This window comes from Syngnathus typhle, linkage group LG5 (genome assembly GCF_033458585.1).
Source record: "Syngnathus typhle isolate RoL2023-S1 ecotype Sweden linkage group LG5, RoL_Styp_1.0, whole genome shotgun sequence".
Lineage (NCBI taxonomy): Eukaryota > Metazoa > Chordata > Actinopteri > Syngnathiformes > Syngnathidae > Syngnathus > Syngnathus typhle.
This window is the reverse complement of record NC_083742.1, coordinates 6,686,993-6,699,528: the sequence shown is the minus strand read 5'-3', so window position 1 is coordinate 6,699,528 and position 12,536 is coordinate 6,686,993. Positions and strand designations below refer to the sequence as shown.

General features: G+C 42.4%; 1 protein-coding gene and 1 long non-coding RNA gene across 3 annotated transcripts in view; one reads left to right on the top strand and one right to left on the bottom strand.

Annotated features, from left to right (window-relative positions):
• Positions 1–12,345, top strand: part of cux2b (cut-like homeobox 2b) — an 85,091-nt gene extending 72,746 nt beyond the window's left edge. The window contains exons 10-22 of the mRNA XM_061279392.1: positions 242–346; positions 1,260–1,451; positions 1,539–1,597; positions 1,684–1,732; positions 1,848–1,947; positions 2,629–3,252; positions 4,155–4,256; positions 4,367–5,196; positions 5,848–6,007; positions 6,945–7,256; positions 7,330–7,518; positions 7,599–7,875; positions 8,286–12,345. Coding sequence (XP_061135376.1) covers positions 242–346; positions 1,260–1,451; positions 1,539–1,597; positions 1,684–1,732; positions 1,848–1,947; positions 2,629–3,252; positions 4,155–4,256; positions 4,367–5,196; positions 5,848–6,007; positions 6,945–7,256; positions 7,330–7,518; positions 7,599–7,875; positions 8,286–9,093 — 3,807 coding nt within the window. The 3' untranslated portion in view covers positions 9,094–12,345. The remainder of the gene's footprint in view (positions 1–241; positions 347–1,259; positions 1,452–1,538; positions 1,598–1,683; positions 1,733–1,847; positions 1,948–2,628; positions 3,253–4,154; positions 4,257–4,366; positions 5,197–5,847; positions 6,008–6,944; positions 7,257–7,329; positions 7,519–7,598; positions 7,876–8,285) is intronic.
• LOC133154578 (uncharacterized) lies at positions 2,539–9,837 on the bottom strand. 2 transcript variants are annotated; one of them, XR_009714494.1, is made up of 3 exons: positions 9,767–9,837; positions 4,753–7,206; positions 2,539–4,262 (listed from the first exon to the last, which is right to left on the bottom strand). It is a non-coding gene; the product is annotated as an uncharacterized LOC133154578 (long non-coding RNA). The 2 variants fall into 2 exon arrangements; XR_009714493.1 differs by lacking the exon at positions 9,767–9,837 and adding an exon at positions 7,653–7,773.
• Positions 12,346–12,536: the final 191 nt, after the last annotated feature.

Genomic DNA, 12,536 nt, shown 5'->3' with positions numbered 1-12,536 from the left:
TTGAATGTCTTTACTGATTGCGTTTTCAAAATGGATCAATAATTGGAAAGGTGTGACAAAGCAGCAAACACAATATCAAGTCAGCAGACTCAACAGCTGCATTAGCAGAATCAACCGATGACTACACTGCACTGTACTTGGCAGCGATTCTAGCAGATGGCTCTTCTCTTTCCCCCCTTTATCATATTGTTATTATCATCCAGATGCTTGACAACTGTAACCGAGCCAAATGTTTTCACAGAAAGCAGAAGTGGCCCAGAAGGAAGTGCAGAGGCTAAAGGAGCAGCTAGTCACTGGGCCAAATGCCTCTGCAGCGAGCTGTCAACAACAAGATGGCACTAGTAAGGTAAGAATTCCATCTTGTTCGTCTGACTTTATTTTCTAGTTTCTGACAATGTGCAGTATTTTATTTCACTATAAACAAAAAAAAAAACACTTAAAAGAACTGAACATGGGTTCATCCATTTTTTATATTCTGTTTCTGTAGTTCACATTTATGGAACAAAAGGCCGAATAAACCTGGACTGACTACCCATCACTCACAAGGCTATTGTCATTTGATATGACTGTGTGATTAGCAAAGTGTAACCTTAGCATATCTAGCCCTAAGTGAAAAAGTAAAAAGTAAAAGGATAGACCTATACAGGCTATTTATTTGCATCTGTATGTCTATTTTGAGAATCTCAGCTACATTTGACGTCATTTGGATGGGCAAACCATTCGCAAAATTAGCTGGAAAGTAAATCAAGTCTAAATAATAAATCAATTTCATTTTTAAAAGTGTTACAATTATTTCCCACCTGAAATACCGCCGCGGACCACTACAGGGCCGCGGACTACCGGTTGACAATCTCGGGACTAAGTGAAATGGACTATAGGATCTAAATAAATGAACAGATCATGCCAAGATCCAAGAAAATTCAAGAACACGTGAGAAATGATGTGATCTCAAGCTATCGATTGGTAAACAGGTACAAAGCCATTTCCAATGCTTGGATATATAGAAATCCCTATGCTCATGTTGTTGGGGTCATATGTTGTTTGGGGAATTTGGAGGAGGGGGGAATCAATACTCTTTACTCTAACTAGAAAATGTGGAAAAAGAATGCTTCCCGGAGTCACCATCGGTGGAGCTAGTCCAGTTTGACTTGAATGGAGACAATACTTCCATGATTTCCAATGCAAATTCTAATATGGACGTTGTTAATCATGTGTATCCGCTTCTCTCTCCTTTTTTTCACATCACCTCGACTTGGCAGGAGAACAATGAGCGATGCGAAGCGTTGCCTTCCAAACTGGAGGCCACTCTGCTTGCGAAAGACCGTGAAATCATTCGTCTTCTTGAAAATATTCAGCGCCTTCAGTTCGCCCTACAGGAGGTTCAAGAGACCTCAGCCAATCAAATCGTAGAGCTAGAAAGACAGTTGGCCTACAAGACCGAAGCTATCGAGGTAAGCGGCACTGACATGTTAAATGATTGTCCTGCTGATTATTTATTTATATTTATAGTAATAAAATCTTTTTTTGTTTCTTTTCAGAGATTAGAAGCTAAACTGAAATCCCAAATGGATTATGAAGAGATTAAAACTGAACTCAGGTGACAATTTATTGTGGAGCAAATGCACATCATTGCTTATTGGATAAATGAATGAATTAATGAAGTTATTGTGTCTCTGCCCATAGTATCTTAAAGGTAATGAAGCTGTCCTCTGCAAATGGCAGCTCATCCCAGGTATGGGTTCTTTTGCACATATTCCGCTCAGCCTTAGCAAACACTTTTTGTTGTCTTTCTATTATTTTAAAACTTCACCTAATTCCAGTTTTGCTCGATCTGTTTGTGTGTACAGGATTCTGCCAAGGCCACAGAGGCACTTCTACTGGAGAAAGAGGCGTTTCTTCCCTCTCGCAAATATCTGATGGAAAAGGCCAGACTATCGCACAGCACTGGTAAATGTGCCTTTTAACGTGCCTGTTTAAATAATTAGTTTTTTCATAGCGAGCAAACCAGAGGTGACCACTGGCCAACCTTGTTCTGCTCTGCAAAGTGCAAAATCAAACTACTCTAGAAATACCACATGGGCACAAGAAACTACAAATTAAGATTGAACACTTTCCTGAACTGGTTAAATCGATTTTTCTTTTTAGATATTTAATTTATTCTATGGTCAATACGTTATTAACCTTTTTTTTTTTTTTTTTACATCTTGTCAATTCCCAAACATCAGAATTACAACCACTAAAAATTACAAGTACTACGACAGGGAATCATGAATATAAAATGTAATTTACATCTGATATTATACAATTTTAGAAGTCACTCATATTTAAAATAACAAAAATCAATAACCTTTTCAATAAGTCAAATAATTTTTGCTTTTGACTAATGTCTACAGTCAACAATATTTAAGTTGTCTATGCTGTAAAATGTAGAATGACTTTTTAGCTAAGAAAACCTTCTTGAAAAATGACCTAGCTCATAAAAATGCATAATTGTAAGATGGTTGAAAACATTTTTGGGCCATTAAAAAACGTATAAGCCATTTTTAGCAATTTATGTTAGATTGTTATAATGAGATGTACGTACTACGGTATACAATAAAAGCAGAACATGTCACTGTCAATCTGTAGATGATGACCAGTCGGAGGATGGAGCCCGCGAGACAGGCAGGCCGCCCGGCTCCAACTCGTCATGCTCTCAAGTGGATGGTGGTCACGCCTCCCCCAGTCCTGGTCCTCCCACACTGAATGGGTCGTCCTCCAGCCACGATCTGCCTCGTCCCTTCTCCGTGTCACCGTGTTCTGGTGACCGGCTTTCAGGAGACCACCTCCTCCACAAGCATCTTCTCTCCCCACATTTTAAAAAGGAAGGCCATATGGCTTTTCCCACTGCACTCTACGCAGCCAAGGTGGCCCTCATGTCAGCCACTCAAGGGTCCGGCAGCAGTGACGCAGGCTTGCCTAGTGACCAGTCCGAAAGTGGTGGCTCGACCGCAGGGGACGACGACCAAGTCGACACAGCGGAGATCGCGTTCCAGGTGAAGGAGCAGCTGCTGAAGCATAACATCGGCCAGCGTGTGTTTGGCCACTATGTGCTTGGCCTCTCGCAAGGCTCAGTCAGTGAGATCCTGGCCAGGCCCAAACCCTGGAGAAAGTTGACTGTGAAAGGCAAAGAGCCCTTCATTAAAATGAAGCAGTTCCTTTCTGATGAGCAGAACATCCTGGCACTCAGGACCATCCAGGTCCGCCAAAGAGGTGAGTGGAAGACACCACATAATGAACAGAAACACGTTGTTTGTTAGCATGTTGTTTAAGGAACACACACACACGCACTGCATGGCAATGGCTGTCAGTTACACACAGATTCAGTATTTGTGGGTTAGCCCAGTCCCAGAATATCAGGAGACCAAATCAGACATGACCAACCCTTATAACTCTTAGAGCTCCTGAGACGTGAAATAATAGGTGATCAATGTAACCATCTAAAAAGATTAGAATTTGCACCATGTGATACTGTATGTTCAGTCTAAACAATATGTAAACTATATATAATTTCACCTGTAAATAATTAATAGGGTACATTTAACAGCAATGCTGATTTAATTACATTTACATAAGATTTAATGCAATCTGATTATTCAATTATAGAATTATAGAATAATTGACAGTGTCATGGAATCTAAAAATATTCATCAGTTAATTTATAGATCTATTTTTTTTAACCCCCCCGCCAAATTCTTGAATAAGTGGAAATATGCCACAATAAGCATTTTCCACATAAAAACAAGGATTGGCTCCGTTAAAAAAAATAATTTGCTTATTGTCTGGCAGAAGTCGACATAATTTCAATGATTGCAAGATAGATTCCAGCCACTATACCCAAAATGTCAATTGGTGGCTTATTATACTTAAAACCAACTTGGACCTCATCCTTGACTTCTTGTGCCATGTTTGTAGTCTTGCTTTTCAACTTTGTTTTCTCCCTAGATTCATAGCTTTTGAAAGTTGAGCTTCCCGTATACAGAACCTTCAGACAGCACACACTCAAAGGCAGCCATTGATCTACCAGTCAAAAGTAAAGCCTTGAAACTGCTCTCTGATCAACCATCCCACTCACCCCTCCTTTCTGCTGTCTCTCCTCCCACCCCTTATGGCAGGGAGCATCACTCCACGCATCCGAACTCCAGAAACTGGGTCAGACGACGCCATCAGGAATATCCTGGAGCAGGCCAAGAAGGAGATCCAATCCCAGAGGGGAGGTGAGTCTGGAACCACAAATCAGGCTTTATACTCATTATTTCACCTATCTTAGCGAAAATGCAGTGATCAAGTTTGTATCATCGTCTCAACGACTGCCTTTCTTCTTCAGGGGACTGCAAAACACCCGTGAACACCTCCTTGGGCAGAAGCAGTAACGGGGCAGGCAACAGCTCTGACGAAACCATTAAGAACATCCTACAGCAGGCTAGGAGGGAAATGGAGTCCCAGCAACAGGTCTTGATGGATATGGAAGGCTGCGCAAGAGTCTCGACAGTTGGCACAGGAGTCCAAGTGGAACGTCTGGGGCCCCATGAGCGATCCAAAGGCCTGCCTTTGCCCATCTCCATTAAACAAGAGGAGGGGGGCTGCGTTACTGTTTGCATGGCCAATTCCATCAGCAGTCCCCAGACACCCCTCAGCGTTCTCTCCCCAGCTGTCTTTGTTCAAAATATCATCCGCAAAGTCAAATCAGAGATCGGAGAGGTTGGCACTTACTTTGACCAGCACTGGTCCCAGGAGCGGGGGTCGATGGGCTTCGGGGTGGGAAGCTCCCGGCCCTTTAACTCCATTTCCCCCTCCGTGTCTTCCTCCTCTTCCGGTCCCTCCATATTGACCCGGCCCTGGCCTCGCCTGGAGAACGGTGAGTGTCTCAGCGAAGAGGCCTCTGCGGCTGAAGAAGAGCTCGGGCTGGGCCGGCCCATGGAGGTGAAGGTGGAGTCTGACACCTCAGTCAGTGGCGAGTCCCCGGGCCCTAGTCCCGGCCGCCTTTCTTACTATCCAGCGTACATTCCACGAGCTTTGAAGCCCACCGTCCCACCGCTGACTCCAGAACAGTACGAGTTGTACATGTACCGGGAAGTGGATACCATCGAGTTGACCAGGCAAGTAAAGGAGAAGCTGGCAAAGAATGGCATCTGCCAGAGGATCTTTGGTGAAAAGGTCAGTTCACATAAATCATTAATCGTATATTCTTTTCACATACATTTTAGCTGCTCGATTGTTCGCTTGCTCGCAGATTTACTCACGTGGAACGGTTTTAAAAAGCTGTTTTGATTTACTTTACGGTCTAAGCAAGACTTACATTGTTATACTTTTATTGTTGCTGCAAATGGATAGATTTTTGAAATGAAGATTTTATTTTTCCCCACGCTTGTACCATTTGCAAATCTTTTACTTTAATAAAATATGCACATGTTCACTCATCTGGCCCCAAACACCAATCAAATATGTTATTCAGTCTTTGATTACGAATGTGGCAAATTAGATCATTATAAGACATCACTGTTTAAAAAAAAAAAAACTTTTCTCAACCCTCAACTTGAATTTGGCCCGTTAGTACAAACCCCTTTATTGATTGTTGCTCTCATTTTAAATGTTTGATGTTTTTTATTCAATGGTTCCTACTTTGATTCCAAGTTTGATGGCCTAATTAGAAAGCTCTTTTTCCATATTTATGGTGTTGTGCTGACCTCTAGTGGCTGCTTTTGGAGCTGCATCGCTTTTAAACGATGCGTGACATACACAATTGGCACCTTTACTCTTTCATACAGTGTGTGGAGTCATATATAAAAAAAAGTATATGTTGGACAGGTGCTTGGGCTTTCTCAGGGGAGCGTGAGTGACATGCTATCACGGCCCAAACCCTGGAGCAAGCTGACTCAGAAAGGCAGAGAACCCTTCATCCGCATGCAACTCTGGTTACTTGACCAGCTAGGTCAGACCCTCAACCAGGCCCCGCACCAGGGTCAAGGTAAGTCTGCATTCAAAGACCGGTTTCAATGGAACAGCTCTTGTGCATGTGCCCATATCATCAGCTATCAGAGACATTGTGTATTGTTTGTCGGGAGCATTTTGATTTTGTTATGTGTAGTATGGTCCTTTAGTTACCCACAGTTGTTGTTTTAGAGTTAAGTAAACATTTATTGTGTGTATCTCAAAAGCCAAATGCAAAACGAAGCATGATGATGTGGATTGGAACAACCACCTCAATCAGCGGTAGACATTTTCAGGCCCACTTGAGAATACCCAAAAGACATCAAAATACCTCCCTGGTAATGTCATAATTAACATCACTGATATTATAAATATTTAATATATTATGTATGGAAGTACTTTTCAGTTATGATGCCCCTCCCCTTGGATGACATATGTAATCATTTATCTCCGTCAGTTTTGCAAGTGTCTGTGTATTATATTCTATTTCCAGACACATTAATTTACTGTTACTGGTTACTCCCTGTGCGTGTGGTTTTCTCAATAATTCAGTGAGAATTTCACTTTTCCACCAAGCACTTATTTTGGCATCTCAAGACTACTTTTGACTATGGCTTAGCAGTCCTCTCCGGTTTATTACTACTTGTTCTCCTTTTGTGAAAAGGAATGTTGTGTGAAGTGTATCTTATTTGCCGCCACGGGGCGATGATAAGTGAGTCGTTACACTCGCTTGAAAACATGATGACATCTTCAACAAAAACGCACTTAGTTTGTAGTCTAAATATTGTCCACCAACCATTTGCCACAATACTTTGGACTACACGTGCGATACCTTCTCTGTCGCAGATCTCCGGAACATTTTCGACTTAGCCATAACGCCGAAATATATGGCAATTGGCTGTAACAAACTACGGACAAATCGGAATATTTGGCACCTTTGAATAACTGTTCTTTTTACATCTGCTGTCTATCAGCCTCAGATAAAAGTCCAGTCATCACGCAGTCTTCACCGTCCCCACCCTTGAGTCCAGCAGAGGGTCAGCCGAGTCCACTGGTTGAACCGGTGAGCCTCTCTCTGGAGAGCAGCAAGGAGAACCAGCAGCCTGAGAGTCTGGTCCTGGGGCTGCCTCCCCAGCCCGAGGGCGGGAAGTCAACCTCCAGCCTCATAGCCTTACATCATCCCGCCAACCCACTTGGCATCCAGGAGCTGGTAGCCATGTCCTCTGAGCTGGACACCTACGCCATCACGAAAAAAGTAAAAGAGGTGTTAACAGACAATAACCTAGGTGAGTCTATTAGATAGTCAGCTCATCCAACGTACTGCAGTTATCAAAGATATGTATGTATGTTTCCCTACAGGCCAGCGTCTCTTTGGGGAGACAATTCTGGGTCTCACTCAAGGCTCTGTGTCTGACCTGCTGTCTCGGCCCAAACCCTGGCACAAACTTAGCCTCAAAGGAAGAGAGCCATTTGTGCGCATGCAACTGTGGCTCAATGATCCCCACAATGTGGAAAAGTTGAGGGCTATGAAGAAGATGGAAAAGAAAGGTTACCTATTTTTGCCTTATCTCCATTATGTCATGATGATGTTTCTTTTTGTTGATGTTCTCTATCTGTTTCCATCGCAGCTTACCTGAAGAGGCGTTATGGGTTACTGAGTACAGGCTCAGATAGTGACTCACCCAGTACTCGCTCCGAGTGTGTGAGTCCAGCCTTAGCCTCGCTGGACCTGTGTTCCTATGGTCAGGTGAAGAAGCCTCGGGTGGTGTTGGGAGCCGAGGAGAAAGAAGCCCTGAGGAAGGTCTACCTCTTGGAGCCATACCCTTCTCAGAATACCATTGAGATGCTAGCTGCCCAGCTCCATCTCAAAACCAACACTGTTATCAACTGGTTTCACAACTACAGGCCAGTCAATGCAACTATTTTCATGTACTTGTCATAACTACACAAGCGGATGTAGGAAAGCAGGCCAAAAATATGGATTTGCAAGATTTTGGATCGTGTCTGTTGAAAAGGTCTTTCTCTGTTTGAAGAAAAAAAAGCAAAGCCCTGCATGGCTTTGTTGTGTTTTGCTTGGCGTCGCCAGCAAAACAAATAAAACAGCCCAGATTGACAAGCTGGAGTCTTTCTGATTTCACCAGCTACCAGCCAGGCAACAAAAAGAATCTGTCCTGCTCGGTGCAAAAACTTGCTGATCAATGCTGTTTGTTTGTTTGCTATTATTTTTCCTAGTAGGCTTCCCAAACCTTTTCATTTTAAGACCCAAATTGTCAGCAAGGGAAACATTTCCAGTCTAATTGCGGTGTTTTATGCAGGTCTAGGATGAGACGTGAAGTGCTGATGGAGGGTCTGCCGGACAACGACACCGATGCTGAGCATCACAGCTACTCGCCTTCACTAACAAGGAGCCCTCGCTCTGACGGCGAGGAGAGGAGGCTGCAGCAGCCCTCAGGACACAACCACTCCAGCCTTCCTCTCAGCAACGCTGCACTTCCTCACATCAAACAGGAGGCAGCGGACGGAAAGATCGTGGCGGAGGTGGGGGAAGAGGGCTCCGTGAGACAAACGAGAGCTCAGTGTTTTTCCACTGCTGTGCAATTCCCACCGTTTAAAAGTGAACACGAGGACCCCGCCGTTGGCTGTCATGGGCCCCTCTTAGCCGGCCAGACCGCGGGGCAGGAAGAGGGGCTGAGCAGTCAGGCTGCCGTGTACACTAGCACCACCTCTCTCGATGCCCCCCAGAGAGTGAATCAGTCCAGGCACGAGGGGGAAAACTCTGGAAAGTCGCCCGTTGACCCGGTCAGCTTCAAGGCTTCGTCGGAAGCCTGCCGCAGCAGCTTGGAGGTCTCCCTCAACTCGCCCTCTGCTGCGTCCTCGCCAGGTCTCATGATGTCAGTCTCTCCTGTGCCCTCTTCCTCTGCTCCAATATCCCCCTCGCTGCCCAACCCGCCCTCAACAAGCACCAGTCACAGCCTGGACCCGAATGCGCCCCCACCTTTCCAAAGCCCCAAGATCAACAGAAGCACTCAGAGACGCAATGAGAAGATGGCAAACCTCAATAATATCATCCACAGGTTAGAGAGAGCAGCCAATCGAGAGGAAACACTGGAATGGGAGTTTTAGGTCTCCGCTCACTTGTTTGTAGTGCTGCTGTTGAGCTTTTGATTGTGCTGCAGCATAACAAATAAAAGCTTCCCTGAAGACTTGCAATGGAGCCTGGCTCCTGAAAGTCCTGCCCTTCCCAAGTGAAAACTTGTTGAAAATGGAAACAAACATTATGCTAAATTCCCCACAAGACCTGAATGTGGGGGACGAAAACGTTTCTAAATATGTGTTTGTTTTCATTCTTTTTTAATGCGTACTACTTTGAGCTATGTATGACAGCAAGCTGTCCTTTTACCTACTGGACTTGACGTGGAGACTTTCGCAGCTATGGTGTCATAAAGATGTACGCTGAAATCCTGTAGATTGCCACTGGGTGAGATTAAAAAGACCCCTGTCTTAAAGCCATTAAAAGCACTATAACTATTTGAAAAGATACATTGACCAAATTTGCTACTTTTTGAATAGCAATTTTTCAAATTTTGTCTTTAAGACTGGACTGATAAGTCAAGCAACATGTAATCCTTTCACTGACTGAGAAATAGTCCCTAAAGACTCTAAATATTCAATACCTTGTAATTAATTCCTTAGCGATGTTTTAAACTATTTGTAACACACGTATAAAATGTGGTTGTACATGATGTAGAATTGTCTGCAATAGCCTTCTGGAAACCTGATGTAGCATGGTACTCACTTGACCCTGTTATTCTCTGTAGTTAGTCCTCCTGTGCGCTGCTTTTACTTGAGTGAAAACGAGAGAAAAATGTTGAAAACCTCAAAAAAACAACAAAGGAAGTGACAAATGTAATGAGTCGAGTACTTTTGACTATTTTCTTTTCCCCTTTTTCTTCAAACGACTGTTGAGATTATTGCTGAGGTGCTTAGGGTAGCCAGTTTGACATCCACTACGCACAAGCACAGTTTACACAATTATTTCTTTACAATGCCCTCTTTGTCCATCCATGACACACTTTATCAGATGTATAAGTGTCCAAGACACACGAGACAAGGTTGACCTCAGATTACCTAAATGCACACCATGCCAGGACCCTGTGCTTAATCCTCATACAAGGTGGGTTAGAAATGTTAAGGGACTAGTGTCGCAAAAGATATATAGTCCATCCAAAATGCAGGCTATGAATTTTCTCTTCCTCCTAGGCGAGATTAGCCAGTGTATGTCTACCGCGACATCCTCACTCAGAAAAAAGGCTGGAGTTGTGGCTGGACAGCTTGTGGTTGCTTCTCCTTGACAACACGCCTCACAAGGCAACCAGGAGCACCCAAAGAAATGTAAAGACTCGTTTTGAAGATGTATCGGTGGAAGACGCGGCAGCTGAGAAATGTCTTTTGTGACACCGGTCCTGGAACTTTCCTGACATGTGCCATACATGAACATGACGCACGCTGGCATGACTAAATGGAGGGGAACAACTTATTTGACTTATTTGTGTATTTGACATGCAAACAAGTATCAAGTTTTGTTTTGTTTTAATGGAAGGAGCTCATTTATTTGTCATTGATCCTCCTCACAGCCAACACCTGACTGATGGAGTGCACTTTCTCAAAATGGATCTTGTACTGTAGCTTGAGTAATAATGTATACTTGATGAAACACCACAACCTCTAACGCATGTTATGACACTACAGAGAGCATGATCATTTTGGTATGACCTCATTAATCTGGGGGAAAAAATTCTTCGCACATTTTATCCTGGGACGCACACAGTTACAGTTATCCCCGTATGTTATATTTGCCCACTTGTATTTTGTGAGTCGATTTTTTTTTTTTTTTTTGGTCATGCTTGCAAAATGTTTTTTTTTTAAATGTATTTTGCTTCTATTTGATACTCTGAACCATAATTAGATATTCAATACCCTGTGTATGAACTACTTACAGCACTTAGATTTTGATAATTGTGAGGACTCAAAAAAAAAGTCAAATATCAACGTTATCCTTAGTGTCTGCAAGTCTTTGCCTCGACTGTATTATTGAAGTTGGTAGTAAACACTTGCACATGTCTTCACAGGTCAGAAGACTTGGATTGTATTATGTAGAGAACTATATTACACAATTACTCTGAATAACATCTTAAATTCTTGGAGCAAACTGTGCTGATTCGAATTAGAGTGTAGAGGTTTAATAAACCAAACCCATCCATGCCAGTGCTGGTCTAACAAGCTCACCCTCATTTAAGGCATTCTCTCAGGGTAGTCTTTCTTCAAACAGTTTTCCTCCTCTGTGTCTGTGATTCTGACAAACAAATACAATATGTCTTTTCGGGATTAATTTATGTGACCTGTTAAAGTTGTAAGAATATGGAATGGCAACTTTCTCAGGAAGCGGTTGTTGCGGTTAAATTCTGTGTACAGATGAATCAAAAATCTCAGATTGAAACTACCGGTGTGATGTGAATGGCTGGCGTTTTGGAAAACATTAGACTTTGCGCTCTATATTTCTTGAGCAGCTAAAATGTTTTCTGGTCTTCATTCCGTCTCTTTTTTTTTTTTTTTTTTGCATAAAATAATGTATAGTTATGCTGGGGGGTTTTGTGGTGAAACATGGGCAAGCGGCAGAAAAAGAAATGTATTTAACAAGGCGGTTATTCTCATGAAAATCTCAGTTTTGCATGCAAATATTTCATTTAGGTCACATGGCAAAGGGGTAGTAAGCTGTGTTTTTGTGTTGTTCTTGCACAGCAACATTTTATCCGTCTTTTTACTATAGTGAAGTCCATGCATGGTGCAGCTGATACATTTGGTGCACAATTTCATCATGAATCCACTCTAACAACAAATCATTAGCTTCCCTCTTAACATTGCTGTCATATAAATATTTAAATCATTTTGTGACATATCATCTACGTACCCCGTGAATTATCCTCAGAGGAGTAATGCCTGGTAAAAAGCTGTGATTAAAGAGCGTCTGGGCTTCTAACCATGTTATTTACAAAAGCAAAGCTTTTTGTGAAACAATATTTACTCATTATGTTTTTTTATTGAAACTGACAATAGTCACTAAATGAATGAAGAATAGATCGAGGATGAGCAGTACAGATAATGGATGGAATTGGTCCTCAAAAATGTAATACTTCACCCAGCAGTGGATATGGAGATGATAATGACAAGACATTGAAGGTTTGTTGCAAAATCCCTTGAAAGTCAACCATGTGTCAAGAAGAACTCACGTCATGCTATTCAATGTTAAGAGTGGATGAGGTACCTTCTTGCAATGAAGTTGTAAGCCATCATTCAATACATAATTGTTTTAAGACATTACTGTGTCGTGTTTTTATTTCTGGAAAGAAAACAAATAGATACCCTTCAGAAATCGGCACATATTCTATTTCCAGAATACCATAAGATTTCCAGAATAGCAGAATTATTTTGTTACTGTTATTACAACACGTGGTCTGTAAATTTAATGGCCTTGTTTAAGTGCCTTTTGATCATTTTTATCGCTTTTC